Source organism: Pleurodeles waltl, chromosome 8 (genome assembly GCF_031143425.1).
Source record: "Pleurodeles waltl isolate 20211129_DDA chromosome 8, aPleWal1.hap1.20221129, whole genome shotgun sequence".
NCBI classification, from domain to species: domain Eukaryota; kingdom Metazoa; phylum Chordata; class Amphibia; order Caudata; family Salamandridae; genus Pleurodeles; species Pleurodeles waltl.
In genome coordinates this window covers 1,309,521,456-1,309,545,941 of record NC_090447.1, presented here as the reverse complement: position 1 = coordinate 1,309,545,941, position 24,486 = coordinate 1,309,521,456, and the positions used below count along the sequence as shown (strand labels likewise).

Here is a 24,486-nt window from a genome sequence, read left to right as displayed (position 1 = left end):
CATTGTTATCCGCAAAAAAGTGAGTAATAGGCTATTTCATCTCCTCCTAATATTGTACATCCTATAACGATTCTGGTTTCAATTTTCATGTGAGGATGCGAGGGAGGGGCAGGCCTCACTTCAGTGATAACAGTACTGGGTTATGATCTGAAATAGTGTGAGCCAAATATTCAGCATTGTGTATATGTGGGAATACATCTGGTGTACACAAGAATGCGTCAAGCTGAACGTGCAACTCATGTAAATAAAAGAAGTACGGGTAGTCCCTGGTGTCTGGGTGCAACTTTCGCCACACATCTACCAGGCCCCAATGTGACTGCCAGGATGTGAACTGCCATGCCACTCTAGTAAGCGGAGAATCGTGCAAAGAGGGGTGTAAACTGTCTCTAGTGGGGTCTGCCACACAATTAAAATTACCTCCTAGTTCCAAGGAGTGTTGCAGGAATGAGGCCAGGTGGCTTGATAGCCGTGTAAAGTATGCACCCTGATCCGAGTTGGGTACATAAACATTAATCATTGCCAGCTCTCTGCCCTCCAGTCTCCCCCGAATTTCCAGAAATCCCCCCTCCGGATCAATGAGACTATCCAGCAATTGGAATGGGACCCCCGCCATGTGTTGCTTGACATTTCGGAATAACAGAACTATGCACTTCAGGACAATTTAGGGCACAATGTGCAACAATCACTCCCAAACACCTTAATAAGTAGAATAATCAAGTTTATTTATGGGACAAGCTCTCATGTAGCAAAACTGACCACACTAAAAATAACATGAAAAATAACATGAGAATATCTCAAGAATACTGTATAAGCACTCTGTGATATAATAACTGCAAGCATATAAGCGCTCTGTGATATTATGAAAAAAAAGTAGCTGCGAAAATAAATGCATACTACACATGCACACACAGTATGCTCAAATGCTCAAATGACTATAAAATGAAAGGCTTCACCGAAAAGAAATTCTGCTTCCCTCGACCGTACACCAAGCTGGGGAATTCAAATCAATTTCCGCAGGGAGTCTCGTTCGGGATAATCAGTCCTCCTGGCATTGCATCCAACCCAGAAGAGAGTTCCTGAGCTAGTTCATAAGGGCTTCTGACCTTTATAGTATTTACTAACGCCCAGGTGTCTTTTCGACAAAAAGACCCCCTCCTTTACAAATTGTGCAATCAGTGGTACCTAGTTCACCCTTAGAGACGTCTCCTCGGAACAGGCCAGGTTCCCAGAAGAGGGCTCCAAGGTGAAGCTTGCATTCCTCCTTGAGTACAGGCTCATCCCACTGTCCTAACTGATAGCTTGTGGAATGTAAATAGCGCCCTGGGTACCAGGCAGATGGAGCGAAGTTGAGCAGAAAAACACCACACCCTGCAGCCTGCACAACAGTGCTTCCCGCACAGAACCGGACTGGGTCGTGAGCCAATGTAAAATGGAAGCAAAGGCCAATGGTCCATTGTATATTTCATTGCCCTTACAGTGCACTGCTGTTTACCTTGCACGTAGTGCATGTAGCAATACACGCCTGTATCCATAACAGGGTCTCTCTGGCAAAAGCAGTGAGTGGTGTAGTATACTTGGCCCCTCCATCGTTTCTGTATAGCTTTCCCCTCTGCTTGTGTTAAGTGTGTTTCCTGGAGCACTGCAACCTGGATCCCTCTCCTCTGTAAGTATGAAAAACACTTATACCTTTTGACCATCATGTGCATGCCCCGGACATTCCATGATAGGAATTTATATGAGTCTAATGTAGCCATTCCACTGTCTTGTCCACAGCCATTTCTGTGCCCATCCCATTTCCATAGACAACTACAACTGTGCCCCCTCTTTAGATCCAGAGCTACCAATCTCTGTGACTCACATTGCCCTGTAAACCTAACCCAACTCCCCTTCCCTGGGACAAAAGGGTTTTCGTCTCTCATCCAAACCTAAACAATTACATCAAGTAATCTATCGAATCTGGGGGCGGTCCTCAAGTTCTTTAAGAGGAGTATGCCATGTTGCCCGTCTCTAACATCTGATGAGCATGAGAGTGTTTTTGTCCTTGGCCACCCTCCTGCAGGTTCCGCCATCTCCCGTTGTGCTGTCAGCTGCTCCGGAGGAGAGAATGGCTTCCAGATGATTCTTTGTGGCTGTCTAGTGCCGGCACAGGAACCCACATGTAAGTCCAGAGCTGAGCGAGTCAGATGATGCGGTCTGATGTTCCTGGAGTCACCTCCAGTCCCAACCCAACTGATGCACGCTGCGCATCTGGGTCTTGATCCGATTCTGAATGTTCCAGCTCCTCGCCCACCACCCTGTGGGAGCCGGGGTCTGATCCGCTTAGAGATGCCACTGCTTCCATTGCCTTCTGGCGTTCTTTTTGCACCTCTTTGTTGGAAGGAATCGTTAACTTGTGGTTCCTGGTATGCTGGGCTCTCATTGGCGCCATGGTTGCGGGTCCTCCGTTTGATGGCTCTCCTCTGGTGACGCCTGAGAGTCTATCCACCGTCACACCTCATCCGATGTGGTAAAGAACTGTGTGCCCCCCCTGGCCACCACTCTAAGTTTTGCAGGGAGCATCATTCCATACTGTATCCCTAGTTGCTGCAGTTTCTGTTTAGCATCTCGAAAAGTGGTTTCTGTACTTCCCGTGAAAAGCCTGTAAAGATATGGATCGTATGATTGTCTATTGTGCAGTCACGGTTCCTCCTGCCTTGGCTCAGCAAATAGTCCCTGTCCCTATAGTACAGCAGTCAGGCTATAGCCGGCCTCGGCAGGGCCCCTGGAGGTTGGGGATGCACTGGGACCCTCTGCGCCCTCTTGAACACAAAAAAGGCTGAGAGTCCATCCCCCACCACTTCCTCTTTAGCCCAACGCTCCAGAAACTCCACCATGTTATTCTTTTCAGTGCATTCTGGTAAGCCAATCACACGGATATTGTATTGCTGGTAACGATTTTCTGCGTCCTCTGCTCGTATTTCCAGGTCACAAATTTACTTCTCTATCCGGCTCTTGGTCTTGGTTGTGTTACTAACCTGTGGCAGGAGCTCTTTGACTTGTTTTTTTGTTGTAGACTCTTTTTTGGCCAAGCGACGGTGGTCGTCCCCAAGTATAGTTCAGTCGGTGTCCAGGGCATCGATTTTCCCTTGCAAAGCTTCACGAGAGGCTGGTATGGCTTGTAGTATGTCCTGAAGGGTGGGGTCCCCAGCCCCCTCTATAGGGTGGGTGCTTTTGGCTCCCCGCCGTCCCGTCATGGCATCTGTGGCAGCACCGTCTTTCACTTCTGTATCCTTCTTGCTGCCAACTTTTCCCATTTCTGGGAACTGTTGCTATTCTCTACGACAGTGGAGCCCTAATTGGTCCTCCCGGGAAGACTAATGGACTGATGCAATGAACCCCCTCTCCGTTAGCGATTCTCCAGGCTCTCCAGCTCTCAGAGGTTTCCTGGTCGCCTCATCACTTATCTTGTGGTTTGCAGAGTCAACCTTCCTAGGTGTGGCGGGGGCTCCACGTCACCTTGCCCACCGCAGCCCTCCCGCAACTGTGCCACGGGAGGCTCGTGATGTTGCAGCGGTAGTGGGCCCCTTTCATTTTTGGTGTTGAAGTTTCTACTGTATTGGGATCTCTCCCATTGTGGGGGCACCTCAAGTGTAGCTGTCTCCCTTCCGCGGATTGCCTCCGTGTTCTGCCACTGTAGAAGACTATGGGCTCACCTCTCTGCGCAAATCTCCTTCTCCTGGGCAGTATATTGGTAGGAACCCAGCGGCCTCCACTCCCAGGCCCCGGTCTCCTCCCTGGGCTCCCCGCTGTACTCACTGCTCTGGCACAGCTGGGCAGCACTCCTATCACCGCACGTGCTGAGGGCTCCCCTGATATGCAGCTTCCGAACCTCTACGGTCTGTCCACCTTCACTTCTGGGGCGGCCCGCCGTGCGACGTCCAGGGCCGAGGCCAGAGACCACCTCTCTTCTCTGCCCCCTCTGGCGCCCTGTGCCGACCCGGAGCCTGGCCTCCCTCCCAGAGGATCGGTCGTTGGATCTCAGGGACTCTGCCGTCCCCAGGGCCTGCTCCCCGCCTCGCTCCTCCGTTCACTGTCTCTGCTGAGACGTGCAAGGCTCGTCCTAGCTCCTTGCACTCCGCAGTCTCTGTTGGGCCCCTCACCAGCTCAGGCTGTCTTCAGCCCTCCGTCACGCCCCACGCGCTCTCACCAATGGTCCACGGAGGGCGCACCTTCTCAGGCTGTGTTGCCCGCAGTGGGGGTCACTATCTCGGCCTCAGTGGTCTCGGCTGCCATCTTGTGCCCCTCGCGGCCCCTATCGTCTCGCCGAGTCGGGCCGATCCCTGGCCACCGCTTGCATGGTTCACCCCCCAACTGTTACAGGGGCCCCAAATGTGCACTGGTGGGACTGGGGCACTCTGAGTATCAGGATTTAACGGGGTGGGGGATTACAGGTGTGAGCCTCACAGAGAGACTTCTTCCGCCATTGGCATCTGGCCATGCCCCTTCCGGGAAGGACACTCTTTAATGGCATCGTCCTGTTCTTGTCAGCTATTGCTACCTATGGTACTACAAGATTCCCATGAGAGATAGTGAGCCTGTAGGTATTATCTTATGACAGTCGTAGCACAGGATTGTGTGTCCAAGCCTCACGCACCCTATTGGAAGAGGCTGGGAAGTAGGTATGGGATATTGGGTCAGCAGGAAAGACAATGGCTGCCCTGTGCATCTGATAGAGACTTCTAGTTGCAGATTTCTTAACTTAGAATTACCCCAAGGCGTCAGTCAGGATCTGGATACTTTTCTTGAGCAGTACCCCTGTGCGCTGTGAGGTGGTATTGCTTGCTTTGCGTCTATCTGCATCTGCGCTGGAAATGATGTAGTGGATCATATATAGGTTCCACCTTGGCATGCTTACGTCGGGGGGAGCTATTCCTCAGTCAATTTCTGACTGGCTTTTTTTCAACTTTTTCTGAAGCTTTTTTGAGTTGTTTCAACTCCTAGTGCATCAAGGATGTAATCACGGAACACCGAGTTCAAGCCCTGCAGTTCCTGTCATCGGGCAATGATTTTGACGTTTCTGCACCCGTGTGTCTTTGGTGCCTGGAGTGCGACCACAATCTGAAATCGTGCTCTGAGAGTCGGGCCATGCATTTGAAGGCTTTGAGGGAGTGGTCCTTAAAGCGGATGGTGGCCCAACACTTGGCTACTCAGAAGTCAAGATGTCGGTCAAGAGGAAGGCCTGGAATTGGTTGCGGAGTCCCCCCTAATCCAAGTACTCAGGACGAAACAGGTAAGTCGAAGCATAAGAAGAAGTTGAAGCGCTCTTTGACTTATCCTTGCTTGTTGACCGACGAGATGAGGGAGCATCGTACTTCTAGACCTCCCCCTGTGGAGCCCGCATATGGGCCTACTCCGCGCCCTCCCTCCCCCGAGTTTCCAGGAGCCAGAATGACCACTATCCAACTCAAGGAGTTTTATGAGGCCATGTACCTTATTTATGGGCAGTCCCACACCATCGGTTTGCCTTTGGGCCCTGCAAAGTCAGAAGGGGCCCCCTTGGGTTCTGCTCCGCTGGCTTCAGCCTCACCACAGAGGGGCACCCCTGGATCCATGCCTGAATCAAGACTGGTGCCGGACGTGCCACCCCGACGCCAGCTCAGACACCGTTCCTCCCAGCACGGCCTGTGCCCCCAAGTGGCATTATCCCCATTCTTATTGCCGACTCCGACACAAAGCCGAGTGGGCGTCATACAACACCGACTCCAATGCTGCTAAGAACCTTGCCTCCTATGCCAGATCCTGAGCCCCTTTCCTACGGCCTAGGTTATGGAGAAGAATGGGAGCCGTCGCTGGACCGTTTAGAATGCCAGCTCAAAGACCATTTGAACTGGCATACAGACTTGGGTGAGGCTAGTGGACTGGATACTTATCCAGATACCAGAATACTTTCTCCTCCTACCGTTGCTCTGGAGGAGGGAGCTTCATATTCATTGGTGGTGTGAAGGGCAGCTGAGGTCCTAGACCTTGAACTTTCTTCAGTAGCAGTCAGGAGTAACATGGAGCCTGGAGATTCAATCCCTGCTCCCGTTCAATGAAGCCCTTACAGGTGTCCTACTAGGTACCCGGTTCAAACCCAGAAAAGGGTTCTTGTGAACAGGACAATTGTCACTACCATCGCCCCGTTCTGGGGGACCCAAGCTTTCTGATGCAAAACACCCCTGAGAGCTTGGTTATCCAAGCTTCACTCCCCAGGGCACATTCCCTTCCCCTTCCCTAGGTAGGGAATCCAAAAGGCTGGGCACGCTTGTGAAGAAAATGTTTTTTTCCACCAGCTATGCATTGTAGTCCGTGAACACCACATGCTTTTTGGCCCGTTATTCCCAGCTCGCTGTGGGATACAATTGCACAAGTTCTGCCCAGGTCCTGGAGGAGGCCCACGCTGTACACTTTCGAGCAGTTGCTGATAGGGGAGAGGCTGCAAAGTTCACAATCCGATGTGGACAGGACACGACTGACTCACTGAGCAGAGCGGTTTTGTGGACAGTGGCCCTGAGGTGCCAGGCATGGTTGCAGATGTCTGGCTTTTCAGGGGATGTCTAAGCCAATCTGATGGACATGACCTTTGATGGCACCCGTCTCTTCGGAGACAAGGCAGAATCAGCGCTCAAGCTCTTCAAGGATTCTTGTGCTTTGAACAGGTTCTTGGGCTCGTGGTGGCCCCTCGCCCCTCTCTGTCAGCCTTTCGCCCCTTTTATTGCTACGGAAGGCGCTCCTAACAGGGTCTGTTCCAGACCAGCCACCGTGCCGCACATGCTGGCCAGACTCTGCGTGGCCAGGTGTGTGTGATCCACTGACCCTGTGGGTGAGAGATCCAGCAGTCTGGCCAGTGCACTGCCCCTCCAGAAAAAACCCTGCCACACACCCCTCCAGTCGCAGCTGCCTCCAGACCTTCCTGTTCTGACTTTTCCCCCAGCAGAGATGAGTCGGAGGCAGGATTCACCAACACCTGTCCTGCTTACAATCCATCACATCAGACAGGTGGGGTTTGCAGATAGTGTAGTGGGGGTACTTCCTCCCCTTTGGGACTACTCCTTCATCCTTGCCACCATGCGATGACCAGATGACAAAGGATCACTTGTCATTTCTCCAAGAGGAAGTAATGGCTCTCTTGGCCAAGGGAGCCATAGACAAGATTCATGTGCCAGAAGTAGGTCATGGTTGCTGTTCCTGCTACTTTCTGGTACCCAAAAAGACAAGGGCCTCCGCCCTATCCTAGACCTTCGATCCCTCAATCTCTTCCTCAAGAAGGGGAAGTTCAAAATGCTCACTCTGGCTCATGTTCTATCTGCCCTAGACCCAGGAGACTGGATGGTAGCGTTGGGCTTGCAGGACGATTATCTCCATATTCCCGTTCTGCCTGCCCACAGCTGTTATTTGCGGTTCACTGTAGGTCACTAAGCATTTTAAGCTCACCGTGCTCCCCTTTGGCCCTATCAGTGCCCCTCTGGAGTTCACCATGGTGATGGCAGTGGTCGCAGCTCATCTGATCAGGGTTTTGGTCTTCCCCTATCTCAATGACTGGCTGTTGAAGGTGGGCTCGCCCCAGGCTGTCGTCTCCCACCTTCGGACTATGGTAGACCTGCTCCATTCACTGGGGTTCTCTATAAATGTGTCAAAGTCTAATGTGACTGCCTCTCAGACATTCCCTTTCTTCTGAGCTTTTCTGAACGCAGTGTAGTTTCTGGCTTATCCTCCCAAGCGGCGAGTCCAGGATATTCAGACCATAATACTGATGTTTCAGTCTCTAGCCTGGATTTTGGTGGTAATGACTCTGAGGCTGCTGGGCCTCATGGAATCCTTCATTCTGCTAGTGATATGTCAGATGGCATATGTGGGCTCTGCAGTGAGTGCAACATCAGGGAAATGCCTACAACTTTGTCCAGATCTCAGAGGGTACTATACAAGATCTGCCGTGGTGGTTAACGAACCGCATTTGGATCAGCGGCAGATCCCTCTCTCTCACCCAACCAGATCTGACAGTAGTGACAGATGCATCACTTCTTTGATGTGGTGGCCACCTGGGAGACGTAGAGATCAGAGGCATCTGGTCTCTGGCAGAGCCTGCCCTCCACATTAACTTGTTGGAACTCTGTGCGATCTGGCTGTCATCAAAAGCATTTCTTCCCTCTCTCAAGGGAAAGGTAGTGCAGGTGTTCACGGACAACACCACTGCCACGTCATACTGCAACAAGCAGGGCAGGTGGGGTTGTGGACCCTTTGTCATGAGGCTCTGCGCCTCTAGACATGCAGCAGGCAAGCTTTCTGAATGTCAGAGCGGACAAACTCAGCTGGCAATGCTTAGCCAATCAAGAAAAGCAACCCCATCCGGAGGTGGAGCAAGGTCTCTTTCAGCAGTGGGGTGAGCCTTGGTTATATCTGTTCACCTCCACAGAGAACATGCAGTGTCAGCATTATGGCGCATTGGAGTTTCCAAGACAGCAATTGCCGGAGACATTTTTGTCTTGAGTGGAACTCAGGCCTCCTGTACTCCTTTCCACCCATACCACTGCTGCTCAGTGTCCTCAAGAAGATCATGAACGACTGGACCCAAGTAATCCTTGTGGCTATGTACTGGGCATAGAGAGTCTGGTATTCTGAGCTACTGAGCATGGCCATCAATCTTCCGATCAGACTGCCCATTTATGAGGCTATCCTGTTGCAGCAGCAGGGGAGCGTCCTGCACCCAAACTTGTCTACTCTCCACCCTCTTGCGTGTAGATTGAGCAGTGACAGTGGACCGCCTTTGACCTTCCTCCCGAAATCTTTAGAGTAATCTTGGCAGTCAGGCGTCCCTCCATCAAAATGGTTTTTCCTGTCGGGAGAAATGTTTGGCATAGTGCACAGGCAAGCCGGTTGACCCCCTTTCTGTCCCTATTTCTGAGGTTGTGCTGTTTATCCTTTCTGTAGACCAGCAGGGCTCTGCTATTGGCACTCTCTAATGTCCTTTATCTGCTATTTCTGCCTATTTAAGGTTGCCTCATCGCCCTTCTTTGTTTAAGTCTCCAATTGTAAATAGGTTCCTCTAAGGTCTCACACATATTTTCCTCCATCTCCATCTCCAATCATTATGCTCCAGTGGGATCTGAATTTGATGTTTCTGATGTGCTCTCCTTTCAAGTTACTCCACAATTGCCCTCTCATGATTCTCACTTTGAAAACAGCCTTTATTGTGGTCATTGCCTATGCCCACAGCTTGAGTGAGTTGCAGGCATTGTCATCTAAGCTGCCCAGCCTTTCCACTGATCCTGTCGAACTGGTGCTTTCCACTAATGTAGGAAGCTGGCTCTCTATATGGTGCATTAAAAAGAAGTACACCGTGCAGAGAGTCCAGTGTGTTGCCAATTGATTTGCAGAGGCAAAAGTTGATAGTACTAATGATCTATTTGTGTGGTAGTGTGGGCAAGCAGTTAGGCTTATCAGAGCGTAGTGCTAAGCATTTGTTATACTTACAGAGGCAATAATTGAGCCACACACTCAAAGAATGAATCCAAGACCAGTTTAGTAAAATAACACTTCTTTTTATACATACTTTGAAACCAAGAACTTCCTTACAAGGTAAGCACGTTTTCAAGCATAAATACTTCTCACTTGCAAGAATGGACACATGGTGCAATTTTTGAGTTCTTCAGTGTTAACCTATAGGAGGAAAACAAAGTCAGCAAACAGGTAGAGTACAGCAACTTACAAGGCCAGTCTTCTGGGTTAAGGTGAGTAGAGGGCAAGGTCCAAGGCAGAACCCACAGTACACCCTCAGGGGCACAGGGACGGATGTGGGCAGAGTGCAAATCAATTTTAGATGCCCAGTGCGTTCCAGTGGGGATCGGTCCCTGTGAAAAGAAGCTGCAGGTTAGGATTGGGTGCCCTATTTGGGTGAGCCACAGAGTGGGCTCATGTCTTGCGATGGGGTTCTTGGACCGCCGAGTGTCCATCACCGATGGTGGTAGAGTGGGACGCACAGAACAGGCTGCCGGTGTGGACTGGGGGACTAGTCCAGGTGAACCAACAAGTGGGCTTAAGTCTAATGAAACTGGGAGATGCGGTGACACCAGTGGTCCTCTTCTTCTTGGTCCAGGACATCCGGATACAGAGGTGCAGTGGACCACCAGAGTTACTGAAGGCGGTTGCGGTTGGGGAGGCATGCACAAAGAGGCTGCAGGCATCGGTGTGAAGATCACAGTGGGGAAACCCACTATGGACTTTGCTTCTGGAGAGGTTGGGATCTAGGTTGCAACCGTTGGCCCACTTCAACATGGGCTGGCAGGTGCAGTGGTGCTGTCTGGCGGTGTTTTTGGCAGTCCAGAGCCTCTTCAGGTGCTGGGGTGAAAGCTGGCAATCTTCCCGGACTTTGGAAGGTCCAGCAGCTGGAGGATGAGTCTTTCTTGCACTTTTTGAAGTCCACAGGCAGGTTGGCGCCGAGACCATCATAGATCTTCAGTTGTTGCCTTTTACGTCCCTGGAGTGTCCTTCGTCCTCACATCAGCAGGAATCTGAGTTCTTAGGTTCAGGGGTGCCACCTGCATACTCAATTTAGGGGCATTACAGGGAGTGTCTGGTGGCAGTCAAAGGGTTGCTCACCTTTAGGGTGACTACACCCTCTCTCTGGCCACTCCGTTAGCTAATGGGCATAACCCTGACCCTAGAAGTCTAATTCCATCCAAAATGAGATGGAGGAATTTAAAAAGTGTTGTCTACTTTAGCTTGTCCACCTTAGGGGTGGGACTGGCATGAGGTGGGCATGTCTCCTAATCTAATTCATATTCCCTCCTGTCTTGCCGCCAAGAAAAGTGGGGTCAGGACAGGGGGGTTGGTCACCTCCGCCATTTGGAGGGACCTTGGTCACATTACAAAGGCCGGTAGGCCTTTGAAACTTCTCACCCTGAAATGTCCATCCTGCCTGGACTAGGAGTCAGTACCCCCATCATGTGCAGGCTTTTGTCTGTGGCCTCCAAGAGCGCTGGCTCTCACCTTAGGGGGTCAGAAATGTGGCTAAGGTGGATAAACTGGTCAGGACCGGTCAGTTAACACACTAGTGTAGGAAAATGCCACTTTTGACATGGTCACCCCCCACTTTTTGCCTGCCATCTGATGCTAAATTGACTGAGTGTGTGCTGGGATCCTGCTAACCCAGCCCCAGCACCTATGTTCTTTCCCTAAAGTGTACCATTGCTTCCACTATTGGCACAGCCCTGGCACAGTGCTAATCCTTTGTAAAAGGTAACAATGGAACCAAGGTCTCTGTGACCAAGGAGAGACCCTGAGGGTTGCAGCATATATTATACCACCCTAAGGGACCCCTCATCAAACACATGCACAGTGCCATTGCAGCATGTGTGTGCTGGTGGGGAGAAAAAGGTAAAGTTGACCTGACACCCAACCCTGGGTGAAATGCCTCCCACACATTGGTTGTGGAATAGGTAAGCCACCCCTCTAGCAGGCCTTACAGTCCTAAGGCAGGGTGCAGTATACCACAGGTGAGGGCATAGCTGCATGAGCAATGTACCCCTACAGTGTCCAAGTGCATTCTTAGACATTGTAAGTGCAGTATGGCCATATTTAGTACATGGGCTGGGAGTTTGTCATTACAAACACCACTGCTCCATGATGGCTTGACTGAAGACTGGGAAGTTTGGTATCAAACTTCTCAGCACAATAAATCCACACTGATGCCAGTGTTGGATTTATTGAGAAAGGCACACAGATGGCATCTTAGAGATGCCTTTTGTTTTGCTGCCTCAGGGCGCTCCATCTAGTGGAGGTTTCTTTGTGGACAGGACCACTGTCCTCGGGAGTACTTGGTCCTTGGGTAGGCAGGGAGTCCTCTGGGGGTCTTGCCAGGTTGAGCTCTTGGGTCCAGGGGGACCCTCTAGGAACAGGCTGTGCCTGGTACAGAGGACCATTCCCACTCTTGAAGGCCCGTGGCAGCACAGGAAAAGGGAGATGTCAGTGGCTCCCACAGGGTCTATTGGGAGGAGGGACTCCTGTACACTGAGGCCAGAAACCCCAAACCTGGTGCCACTAGGGGAGTGGTAGTGCCTCAGCAGTTCAGGGAGTTCATCCTCACCTTAGTCCATGAAATCCCCCTATCTGGGCCAGACCAAAACTTTGAATAGGCTAGTCAACCATTTCTACTGACCCAGCATGGCACAAAAGGTGAAGGAGTTTTGCAGTCCCTGTGTCACCTGCCAAGCCAGTGGTAAGGCAGGATGGCCACCTAAAGTTCCCCCTAATTCCACTACCAGTGGTCAGGGTTCCCTTTGAAAGGAATGGTGTGGACATAGTGGGTCCATTTGAACCACCCGCAGCCTCAGGAAACCAATATATGCTGGTAGTAGTGGATCATGCTACCAGGAATCCTGAAGCAATTCCCATTAGGTCTACTAGAGCCCCTCCAGTAGCAGAGGCCCTAATTGGTATCTTTACCAGGGTAGGGTTTCCTAAGGAGGTGGTATCTGGCAGAGGTGCCAACTTCATGTCAGCTTAACTGAAACAAATGTGGAATGAGTGTGGGGTGACTTACAGATTCACCATGCTCTATCACCCACAAACAAATGGACTTGTTGAAAAATTCAACAAGATCTTGAAAGGTCTGATCATGGGACTCCCTGGAAAAAAGAGGTGGGATGTCCTATTGCCATGTCTGCTTTCGCCCACAGAGATGTACCTCAGAAGGGAGTAGGGTTTTCTGTTTTGCCATCCTGTTAGGGGATTGTAGGAAGCTGGCTCTCTATATACCATTTCAAAATAAGATATAGTGTGCACAGAGTAGTTGGACTCACGCTTCTGGAGTGAGGTGAAAGTCCCTTTAAAGTTGGTTTCTTGGTCTTTTCTTTGGGCAGATCCGCTGTCCATGAGAGTTTCTTGGTTCTTGGTGATACAGACAGCCCTCTGGAGGCTTTTCAGGGGTTGTTGGTCCTGCAGAACGCGTTGCTTCTTTTCTTGCAGCTTTTCGAAACAGGAGACGGGCTGGTAGGGCTGGGGCCGGGTCAGTTGGTGTCTCCTCTTCTCTATGGGATTTTCAGGACAGCAGTCCTTCTTCTTTCTTGAGGTCATCAGGAAATCTGAAGAGATGAGTTCAGAGTTGCCCCTAAATACTACATTTATGGGTGTGTTAGGGTCAGAGGGCAGTAGCCAATGGCTACTGTCCCTGAGGGTGGCTACACTCTCCTTGTGCTTACTCCCTCTGGGAAGGGGGCACATCTCTATCACTATTGGTCCTAATCCTCCAAAGCAAGATGAAGGATTTCTCAAGGAGGGGATCACTTCAGCTCTGGTCACCTTAGGGGTCCTTGTTTTTCTCATTATCCCTTCGGACTTGCCGCCAAAAGTGGGGGCTCGTCTGGGGGGTGGGCATCTCCACTAGCTGGAGTGCCCTGGGACGCAGTAACACCAGGCTTGAGCCTTTGAAGCTCACCACCAGTTGTTACAGTTCCTGCAGGTGGAGGTGTGAAGCACCTCCACCCAGGACAGGCTTTGTTTCTGGCCACAGAGTACACAAACCCCATGTGGTTGGAAACTCGTCTGGCAGTGGCACAGACTGGTCAGCCTTGCACTAGCAGTTGGGCTAACATACAGGGGGCATCTCTAAGATGCCCTCTGTGTGCATTCTTCAATAAATCCCACACTGGCATCAGTGTGTGTTTATTGTGCTGAGAAGTTTGATACCAAACTTCCCAGTATTCAGTGTAGCCATTATGGTGCTGTGGAGTTCGTAATGACAGATTCCCAGACCGTATACTTTGTATGGCTACCCTGCACTTACAATGTCTAAGGATTGACTTAGACACTGTAGGGGCATAGTGCTCATGCATCTATGCCCTCGTCTGTGATATAGTGCACCCTGTGTTAGGACTGTAAGGCCTGCTAGATGGATGACTTACCTGTGCCACAGGCAGTGGTTTGGGGGCATGGCACTCTGAGGGAAGTGCCATGCCGACTTCGTCTTTAGTCCCCACTACCACACGCAAGCTGCAAAGCAGTGTGCATATACTGAGTGAGGGGTCCCTGAGGGTGGCATAATACATGCTGCAGCCCTTAGGGACCTTCCCTGGCCACAGGTCCCTTGGTACCTGGGGTACTTTTTACAAGGGACTTAACTGTGTGCCAGGGCTGTGCCAATTGTGGAAACAAAGGTACCGTTTTAGGGAAAGAAGACAGGTGTTGTGGCCTGGTTAGAAGGGTCCCATCACACTTCCAATCAAAGCTGGCATCAACACTAGGTAAAAAGTGGGCAGTGACCATGCCAACAGTGGCATTGTCCCACAGGGATCACTTGCTCTTGTGAAGGAGAGTTGGGAGAGACCTCTCCACAAACCTAAACAAGATGTGGTGGACTGTGTACTAGGCCTGTGTTATAGGATGGCAGAGTACACGGAGAAAGCATCCAAAAACCTTGAGGCCTGCCAACAGCTCCAGAAGCAATGGATTGACCAAAAGGCTGCACTGGTGAAGTTTACACCAAGGCAGAAAGTGTGAGTTCTGGAGCCTGTGCCTTCCATGGCACATCAAGACAGATGGAGTGGCCCTTACCCAAACTTTGAGAAGAAAAGTGAGGTCACCTACATGGTAGCCCTGGGTACTAGTAGGACCCCCAGAAGGGTGATCCATGTGAACTGCCTCAAGGTTTTTGGTGACCGGGCTGATGTAACTATGCTGCTGACTACTGATGAGGATCAGGAAGCAGAAATTGAACCTCTCCCTGACCTCCCTTCTCACAACCCTAAAGATAAGTCAGTTGATGGAGTTGTCTACACAGACACCCTCTCTGCCCAAGAGCAGGGTGACTGCATGTAAATCCTTCAGCAGTATGCAGAGCTCTTCTCATTAAATCCTGGACAGACAAATTGGTGTACGCATAAGGTGGAAACTGGAGACAGCTTGACTGTCAAATCTAAGATCTATCTACAGTCTGATCAAGTTAAGGAGAGCATCAAAGTTGAAGTCAACAAGATGCTGGATTTAGGGGCTATTGAACCCTCTGACAGCCCCTGGGCTAGCCCAGTGGTCTTAATCCCCAAGCCTCATCCCCTGGGTGGAAAGAAAGAAATTAGGTTTTGTGTGGACTACAGAAATCTCAGCTATGACACCAAGAAAGATGCTCACCCCATACCCAAGGCTGATGAGCTGATCGACAATCTAGGTGCAGCAAAGTTTCTCAGTACCTTTGACTTGACTGCAGAGTACTTGCAAATTCACATGGCACCAGGAGCAAAAGAAAATACAGCATTCTTCACACCTGATGGACATTATCAGTTCACTGTTATGCCCTTTAGTTTAAAGAATACCCCGGGCACCTTCGAGAGGTTGGTGAATCATGTTCTTGCTGGCTTGGAGACCTCTAGTGCAACATATCTAGATGTGATTGTTGTCTTTAGCTCCACCTCACAGGACCACCTGGTCCACCTTGGGAAGGTTTTGCAGGCTGTGCAATCTGCAGGCCTCACTATCAGTGCATCCAAATGCCAGATAGAGCAGGGCACTGTTGTATACTTGGGCTACCTTGTTGGTGGAGGTCAAGTGCAACTCTTACAGCCCACAATCTAGCCAGTTCTGGACTGGGAGGCTCCTACCACGCACACTCTGGTCAGGGCATTCCTTGGCTTGACTGGGTACTACTGGAGGTTTATGAAGGGGTATGGATCCTTTGTGACCCGCCTCACAGACCTTACCTCCGAAAAAATGCCCAAGAAAAGTAATGGATGGTAGTTGTCAAAATGCCTTTGACACTCTAAAGGAGGCAATGTGCTCAGCATCAATTCTCAAAGCTCTAGACTACTCTAAGCAGTTCATTGGGCAGACAGATGCCTCTGAACATGGGATAGGAGCAGTCCTGTCCCAGACAAATGATTAGACCATACTTGTTTGGCACTCATTTCATTGTTCAAACTGACCACAGGCCTCTCAGGTGGCTTATGCAGAGAAAGGAGAGAACCCAAAACTTTTGAGGTGGTCAATATCCCTACTGGGAATGGACTTTACAGTGGAAGACAGACGTGGTACTGCCCCCACCAGTTCATATGGACTTTCCCTGTTTTTCCACTTAGACAATGAAGACTCTCTTGGGAATGGTTAGTCTCATCCTCTTTCATTTGGAAGGGGGCTGTGTTGGAAAGTGCCCTTTTTGGCATGGCCACCTCGCCACTTTTTGCCTGATATCTGATTCTAACTTGACTGAGTGTGGGCTGAGATCCTGCTAACGCGGCTCCAGCACCTGTGTTCTTTCCCTAAATTGTACCATTGCTTCCAAAATTGGCACACCCCTGGCACACAGCTAAGTCCCTTTTAAAAGGTACCAATGGCTCTGTGACCATGTAGAGTCCCTGAGGGCTGCAGCATGTATTATGCCACCCTTAGAGACCCCTCACAAAACACAATCACACTGCCATTGCAGCTTGTGTGTGCTGGTGGAGGGCAAAAGGTAAAGTCGACATGACACCCACCCCTGGGTTCCATGCCTCCCACACACTGCCTATGGCATAGGTAAGTCACCCCTCTAGCAGGCCTTACAGTCCTAAAGCAGGGTGCACTATACCATGGGCGAGGGCATAGCTGCGTAAGCAATGTGCCCTTACAGTGTCTAAGTCCATTCTTAGACATTGTAAGTCATTTACCTTTCCTGCACAAATCTACTCACTCTCATAACACCACACCTCTACTGCACCTCATCATTCACATCGGCAACCATAAAAAATATCCCCGGCAAAGAGCTCCCCATTGGGCCCCGTTGGGCATTGCAGAGCCGTCCCACCGTGGAGCTTGCCTAATGATGAAGCAAGACATCCTTGGGGTGTGTGAGGGCCCTTGCTCCTGAAAGGGGCTACCCCCATGTGGGGTTCTGACTTGCCACAGTGCTTTTATTTTTTTGTAGGAACAGCATACTTACCTTTAGTTATAGTTAGGTGGGGGCATGTATGCTGGAACTTTAATGGCCCTCTGCTCCTTTTTGTTGTGAAATAGTATATACAGAGTCAGCTTCCTACTACTAGTAATTGGTAGTTTTTCAGGAGGCACTTCTAAGGTGTATGTTTTGGTAAATCCAACACTGGCATCAGTGTGGGTTCACCAGTACGAGATGTTTGATACCAAACATCTCTATCTTCAGTGAAGCCTTCATGCAGCTGGGGAACTCGTAGTGACCAGTGTCCAGGACATGTATTTGAAATGTCTTCTCTGGTCACTTACTATGTCTGAGGTTCTACAGAGACATAGCAGTGGATTGTTTACGTATTAATAATGATTACCCTAGGTTAAACAGGTATTATCCCTTTTTCCAATAATGCCGGTGATGAAAACAGTTGAGTAATGGTGTAGTTAAGAGTGAAAATATAATGGATGAGTTAAAAGAGAATTTATTGAGATTCAATCAATTAAATTTCATAACACAGAATGAAAGTGTTGATGATGAGAGTTAAATTAGCTATGGCAAATTTGGGGTGAATGAGTGCAAGAACAGCATGTAAAACAGCCTATGTCACGACTTACGTGGTGCTTGTGGAGTCCACTGAATGAGTGAAGAGGTTCTTGTTCTTGAACGTCCTGCCCTGGCCCAGGTAGGGGCGTCTCCTTCTGGTAGCCACGGTGCTGCAGGCGATAGGAACGCCAAGGGCAGTCCGTGTCCTTCAGAAGTAGTGCCAGAGGGAAAAAAATCCCTAAAGAGGGAAAAAAAAACTCAAAAAAAGGAAATTTCTGGAACAAAAGCAAAATCAATACGTAGGATACAAGACCAAAAATGAATAGGAAAAAACATGGAACGAAGCGTGACCAGTATCTGACACAAGGGAGACGGAGCGAAGACACCATGCAAACAGAAAGTGTTGCTGCACAAGGAGAACAAGAATCACAGCCCTTAAATACCCATAAAACAGGAAGCGACCAGCAGGAAGTGAAAGAACACCATATTGGATAGGGAAAGATACATAGAAAGTAATGGACAAGGGACCATAGTGAGTAGGGAACCAAAGCATGCTGGGAAGAGAGAGGGGAAATGGGAAAAAGGAAAAAACATCAAGGGAAGAACAAACGAGGGCGACAGGAAAGAAGGACAACAATAACAAGGGAGTGGGGAAAGGTATGTGGGTGTGCAGGCGCGCTGCGCTAAAATGAAACGAGGCCCCATGACCAATTTGGGGCCTCGGATAGTGCAGAGGAGACTGAGACTGAGTGCGTGCCGCAGCCCGAGCCGAATGTTCGGCTTGCGCCGTGCGCTGCACGACAGCCTGTAGAAGTGGGCATGACTCATGTGGCTCATCTACACTTCTAACGTCTGATCCTGACCTTTGGAAATGATTGTTTTATGCATTTGGTGGTCTCAGAACAGCTCCTAGTGCATGTGCTGTTTCGTTTTGGCATTAGTATTGTTGTGTAGCCATTTTAGTTATAGCTCTATGCACGTTATTTTAGCACACAAGTCCTGCCGCTGTGCACTTTAACCTAGATATATTTTATTCAGCTTCATTTATTATTTTAGCAATAGCCACATTTGTGGTCTTGTTTATTTCTCTCTATCTAGCTGTTCTTTGCCTAGGCCAGCACTACGTTCTTAAACAAGACATTCTTGTTCACTCTGTGCTTCTCTCAATGCTGAAGTAAGATTGGTTGCCGGTAAAACGAGGTAATGCTTTATCTCTGGTATTCATAGAAACATACACATCCTTACTTAGGGACAGTTTCTCAGAACATCAACTGTTTTATTATAAAAACACTTCACTGTCCCATACATGTTAGAGGGAGATTCCAGCCAGATGACCACAACTGTAAGCTGATTGCTGAACTGTGCACTACAGCTGCTTATGCAGACTTCAGGCCTTTGCTCAGGTATGGGGGATGATGTCTTCCCAGGGGAACCTGAAGGTCAGAACTAGAGCTTACCATGCTGTGCTCTAATATAGCCTAGGTAGGACTTAGTCTATTGACTCTAGTGACAGTATGGTAGCATTATTTCTATGCTTTACTCACCTTGTCACGATTTCAATCCTGTCAAGCTTTATCGTTCTGGTGATTGCAGTACATGCTTTAATATCTAAGATGCAGTTGCTTCATTAAAACCTTATTGAAACATATACTGCCTCTGCTTGTCCTTGTATATGAGAGACTAATGTAACTGAAAGAAACGGATAAGATCTGAGTGACCACGATTTCCCTGAGGAGTCAATTGTGTTATGCGGTCGGCTGCCCAATCATTCCTGCTCTTGGTTAGAGATGAGGCACTGCTAGTAAGCCGGATCAAAACCCGGATTAGGGCGACAGGTGTCACCTGTAGTGGGTTAAGACTCTGGCCCTCATTCTGACCTTGGCGGGCGGCGGAGGCCGCCCGCCAAAGTCCCGCCGTCAGATTACTGTTCCGCGGTGGAAAGACCGCGGCGGTCATTCTGACTTTCCCGCTGGGCTGGCGGGCGGTCGCCTTCAGACCGACCGCCAGCCCAGCGGGAAAGAGGCTTCCACGATGAAGCCGGCTCGGAATCGAGCCGGCGGAGTGGAAGCTGTGCGACGGGTGCAGTTGCACCCGTCGCGTATTTCACTGTCTGCGCAGCAGACAGTGAAATACATGTAGGGGCCCTCTTACGGGGGCCCCTGCAATGCCCATGCCAGTGGCATGGGCACTGCAGGCGCCCCCAGGGGCCCCGCGACCCCCCCTACCGCCATCCGGATCCCGGCGGTCCGACCGCCGGGATCTGGATGGCGGTAGGGGGGGTCGGAATCCCCGCGGCGGTGCAGCAAGCTGCGCCGCCGTGGAGGATTCAATGGGGCGGCGGTACACTGGCGGGAGCCCGCCAGTGGTGCCGGTCCGACCGCGGCTTTACCGCCGCGGTCGGAATCCCCATTGGAGCACCGCCGGCCTGTCGGCGGTGCTCCCGCGGTCCTCCGCCCTGGCGGTCAAAGACCGCCAGGGTCAGAATGACCACCTCTGTCTCCCACACCGCAGGCGATTCTGCCACTCAAATCCAGTAGTCTCATTAGAATAATGAGAGCTCCGCCACAGTATGGTCCCAATGATACACCCACCACATGAAGTAGGATACCTGGAAAATGCATGGTTTGTGCCTACTAGAGTAATGTTGTGGCTAGTAGAACACATCCCCTGTCTCCCCCTTATAAGAAAGTTCCTTTATTTATTGGTCTTTGAGGCAAATACAATAGAAGGTGATGATCACTTGTCTCAGTTACAAGAAATGCGCAAACAAATGTGCTCAGTGTCAGTGGAGCAGATTTAGTAGTTCTCAACCAATGAGTTGTGGTCCTTAACTAGTGCACACATACATCTCACAAAAACTATCTCAAAATAATAGCGAAGTGAGTGTGAGAGTACATGACCATGAGAAAACCATGACTGTCAGAAGTGGCACCTATGGAAGCTTTATTGAATGGCTTCATGAGGTTGTAATATGGAGGTCGAATGTTAAGGGTGTAATTTAGTCATAAGGATTTGAGCCACTATGATGATGATACTGCGTTGTGTGGTAGTCAAATAAATTGTTTCATTTCACTCAGATAGTTACGTATGAATCAGTAGCCTGTGTAGTGTTAAATTATGTTCATGTCCTGTGTGGCAGTCACCTATGTATTTTTTAATCATGTTTGATGTCATAATAATGAGCTGCAGCTTTTTGAGTTCAATAGCATTTGTGTTGAGACTGGCAAAACATGCGTGCATGCAATACCAAACATTTTCCTTGGAAAGGCGCTTGCTTTCGTGCAACTGTGCACCTTTGACATTTTTGTTAATGTTTTGTATGATGAAGTTGTCAAACTCTAGCATTAATGTTTGAAATGTAGATGCCATCAATCGTTTGTGTCACTTCTCCATGTGTGTGCACAGGTTATGAAGAGTTTTGCACATACAGCAGAAGACAGTCAGATTTGGAGTTGCTGGAAAAGTTTATTAAAGTAAGTTTTCATTTAAAAATGTAATATTGTCTTTCATACAAGAAGTTACTAATACAAGAAGTTTCTATTACAGATTATGTTAGAATACATGCATTATATGCTCTTACTGCCTTAGAGATATATATTTGGAATCGTGTATTTCACTTTATCTTCATTGCAGAGTCTTTGATGAGAGATTTGTTAAATTCAAAGACTTAAGCCCACATTCTGATCAATAATTATATACATTTATGTGGAATTGCCACCCAGCCCGATTTAAAATGTTACTTATCTTAATTTTAACTCCTAACATCAACCCTGCTTCTTCTCAATTTATGAGCAGAAACGTTCCTGCAATTTAGGAAAACCCTAAGGTAACTTGCCCAGATATTCTGGGATGTGCTTGTATTTCCACGTTCCAGGCCTCAAATTTGTAACTGCCTGTAAATGCAGTGGTAATACTACTAGGTAGTGATAATAACATACATACCCAGTATTACCACCCTGTTTAATCACTGAACTTATAATTTTGCGCTTAGCAGCTGAATTCAAACAAAATATGTGACAGTAGTTACAAGGAACGTCAGTGTAAGAGCGTAAAGATTTTTCATTCTATTGGATTCCCAGCAAGTGATGGGGTAAATACAGGAATTCCACCTTTGCCAGAAGGTGTACGCCTTTCAGGATTTTTTTGTTTAAATCGTCAGAATAGTGCCATAGGCTGTAGCTTCTGCTAAAATGTTGTTGTACAAATGTGTTTTATGTTGACTTTCATCTTCTTGTCCTACATTGTTTCAGAAAGCTTAAGTTGTCCCTCATAACAGGTGTGAGATGTTTAGATTTTAATTATGGTATGTAAGGAAATGCCTCCTTGGCATGGTTACCCTCTGACTTTTTGCCTTTGCTGATGCCAAGTTATGATTTGAAAGTGTGCTGAAGCCTGCTAACCAGGCCCCAGAACCAGTGTTCTTTCCCTAACCTGTACCTTTGTTTCCACAATTGGCACACCCTGGCATCCAGGTAAGTCCCTTGTAACTGGTACCTCTGGTACAAAGGGCCCTGATGCCAGGGACGGTCTCTAAGGGCTGCAGCATGTCTTATGCCACCCTGGGGACCCCTCACACTGCTTGCCAGCTTGTGTGAGCTAGTGGGGATAAAAACCCCTCAGGGTGCCATGCCAACCTCACACTGCCTACAGGTATAGATAAGTCACCCCTCTAGCAGGCCTTACAGCCCTAAGGCAGGGTGCACTATACCATAGGTGAGGGCATAAGTGTATGAGCACTATGCCCCTACAGTGTCTAAGCAAAACCTTAGACATTGTAAGTGCAGGGTAGCCATAAGAGTATATGGTCTGGGAGTCTGTCATGCACGAACTCCACAGCACCATAATGGCTAATCTGAAAAGTGTGAAGTTTGGTATCAAACTTCTCAACACAATAATTGCACACTGATGCCAGTGTACATTTTATTGTAACATACACCCCAGAGGGCACCTTAGAGGTGCCCCCTGAAACCTTAACCGACTACCAGTGTAGGCTGACTAGTTTTAGCAGCCTGCCACACACCAGACATGTTGCTGGCCACATGGGGAGAGTGCCTTGGTCACTCTGTGGCTAGTAACAAAGCCTGTACTGGGTGGAGGTGCTTCTCCCCTCCCCCTGCAGGACCTGTAACACCTGGCGGTGAGCCTCAAAGGCTCACCCCCTTTGTTACAGCACCCCAGGGCACTCCAGCTAGTGGAGTTGCCCGCCCCCTCCGGCCACTGCCCCCCTTTTGGCAGCAAGGCCGGAGGAGATAATGAGAAAAACAAGGAGGAGTCACTGGCCAGTCAGGACAGCCCCTAAGGTGTCCTGAGCTGAGGTGACTCTGACTTTTAGAAATCCTCCATCTTGCAGATGGAGGATTCCCCCAATAGGGATAGGAATGTGCCCCCCCTCCCCTCAGGGAGGAGGCACAAAGAGGGTGTAGCCATCCTCAGGGCTAGTAGCCATTGGCTACTAACCCCCAGACCTAAACACACCCCTAAATCCAGTATTTAGGGGCTCCCAGAACACAGCAAGATAGATTCCTGCAACCTAAGACAAAGAAGGACTGCTGAGCTGAAAAACCCTGCAAAGAAGACGGAGACACCAACTACTTTGGCCCCAGCTCTACCGGCCTGTCTCCCCACTTCTAAAGACACTGCTCCAGCGACGCGTTCCACAGGGTCCAGCGACCTCTGAAGCCTCAGAGGACTACCCTGCATCTAGAAGGACCAAGCACTCCAGAGGACAGCGGCTCTGTTCCACAAAGACTGCAACTTTGCAACAAAGAAGCAACCTTGAAACAACACACGTTTCCCGCCGGAAGCGTGAGACTTTGCACCCCGGCTCGACTTGTGGAGAACAAACATCACAGGGAGGACTCCCCAGCGACTATGAGACCGTGATTAGCCAGAGTTGACCCCCCTGAGCCCCCACAGCGACGCCTGCAGAGGGAATCCCGAGGCTCCCCCTGACCGCGACTGCCTGCTTCAAAGACCCGACGCCTGGTAAAGACACTGCACCCGCAGCCCCCAGGACCTGAAGGATCCGACCTCCAGTGCAGGAGCGACCCCCAGGTGGCCCTCTCCCTTGCCCAGGTGGTGGCTACCCCGAGGAGCCCCCCCCCCCCCCCCTTGCCTGCCTGCATCGCTGAAGAGACCCCTTGGTCTCCAATTGAAACCTATTGCGAACCCGACGCTTGTTTGCCCACTGTACCCGGCCGCCCCGTGCCACTGAGGGTGTACTTTTTGTGCTGACTTGTGTCCCCCCCGGTGCCCTACAAAACCCCCCTGGTCTGCCCTCCGAAGACGCGGGTACTTACCTGCTGGCAGACTGGAACCGGGGCACCCCCTTCTCCATTGAAGCCAATGCGTTTTGGGCACCACTTTGACCTCTGCACCTGACCGGCCCTGAGCTGCTGGTGTGGTAACTTTGGGGTTGCCCTGAACCCCCAACGGTGGGCTACCTTGGACCCAATTTTGAATCCCGTAGGTGGTTTACTTACCTGCGAAAACTAACAAACACTTACCTCCCCCAGGAACTGTTGAAAATTGCACTGTGTCTAGTTTTAAAATAGCTATATGCCATTTGTGTGAAAACTGTATATGCTATTTTGCTAATTCAAAGTTCCTAAAGTTCCTAAGTGAAGTACCTTTCATTTAAAGTATTGTTTGTAAATCTTGAACCTGTGGTTCTTAAAATAAACTAAGAAAATATATTTTTCTATACAAAAACCTATTGGCCTGGAATTGTCTCTGAGTGTGTGTTCCTCATTTATTGCCTGTGTGTGTACAACAAATGCTTAACACGACCCTCTGATAAGCCTACTGCTCGACCACACTACTACAAAATAGAGCATTAGAATTATCTCTTTTTGCCACTATCTTACCTCTAAGGGGAACCCTTGGACTCTGTGTATGCTATTTCTTACTTTGAAATAGTACATACAGAGCCAACTTCCTACATGGTACCTTTCATTTCACATGCCCTATTTTAAATGAATACTTGTCAGCATAAAATGCAGAGGCATGAGCTCAGACATCAGAGGTGGGTGAGAATTACA

The 24,486-nt window shown here is 49.5% G+C and overlaps 1 protein-coding gene across 4 annotated transcripts in view; it reads left to right on the top strand.

Annotated features, from left to right (window-relative positions):
• Positions 1-24,486, top strand: part of PARP4 (poly(ADP-ribose) polymerase family member 4) — a 1,744,976-nt gene that overhangs the window by 677,228 nt on the left and 1,043,262 nt on the right. For all 4 annotated transcript variants that reach the window (XM_069202293.1, XM_069202292.1, XM_069202291.1 and 1 more), the window contains exon 23: positions 20,852-20,919. In XM_069202293.1, the coding sequence (XP_069058394.1) occupies positions 20,852-20,919 (68 nt within the window). The remainder of the gene's footprint in view (positions 1-20,851; positions 20,920-24,486) is intronic.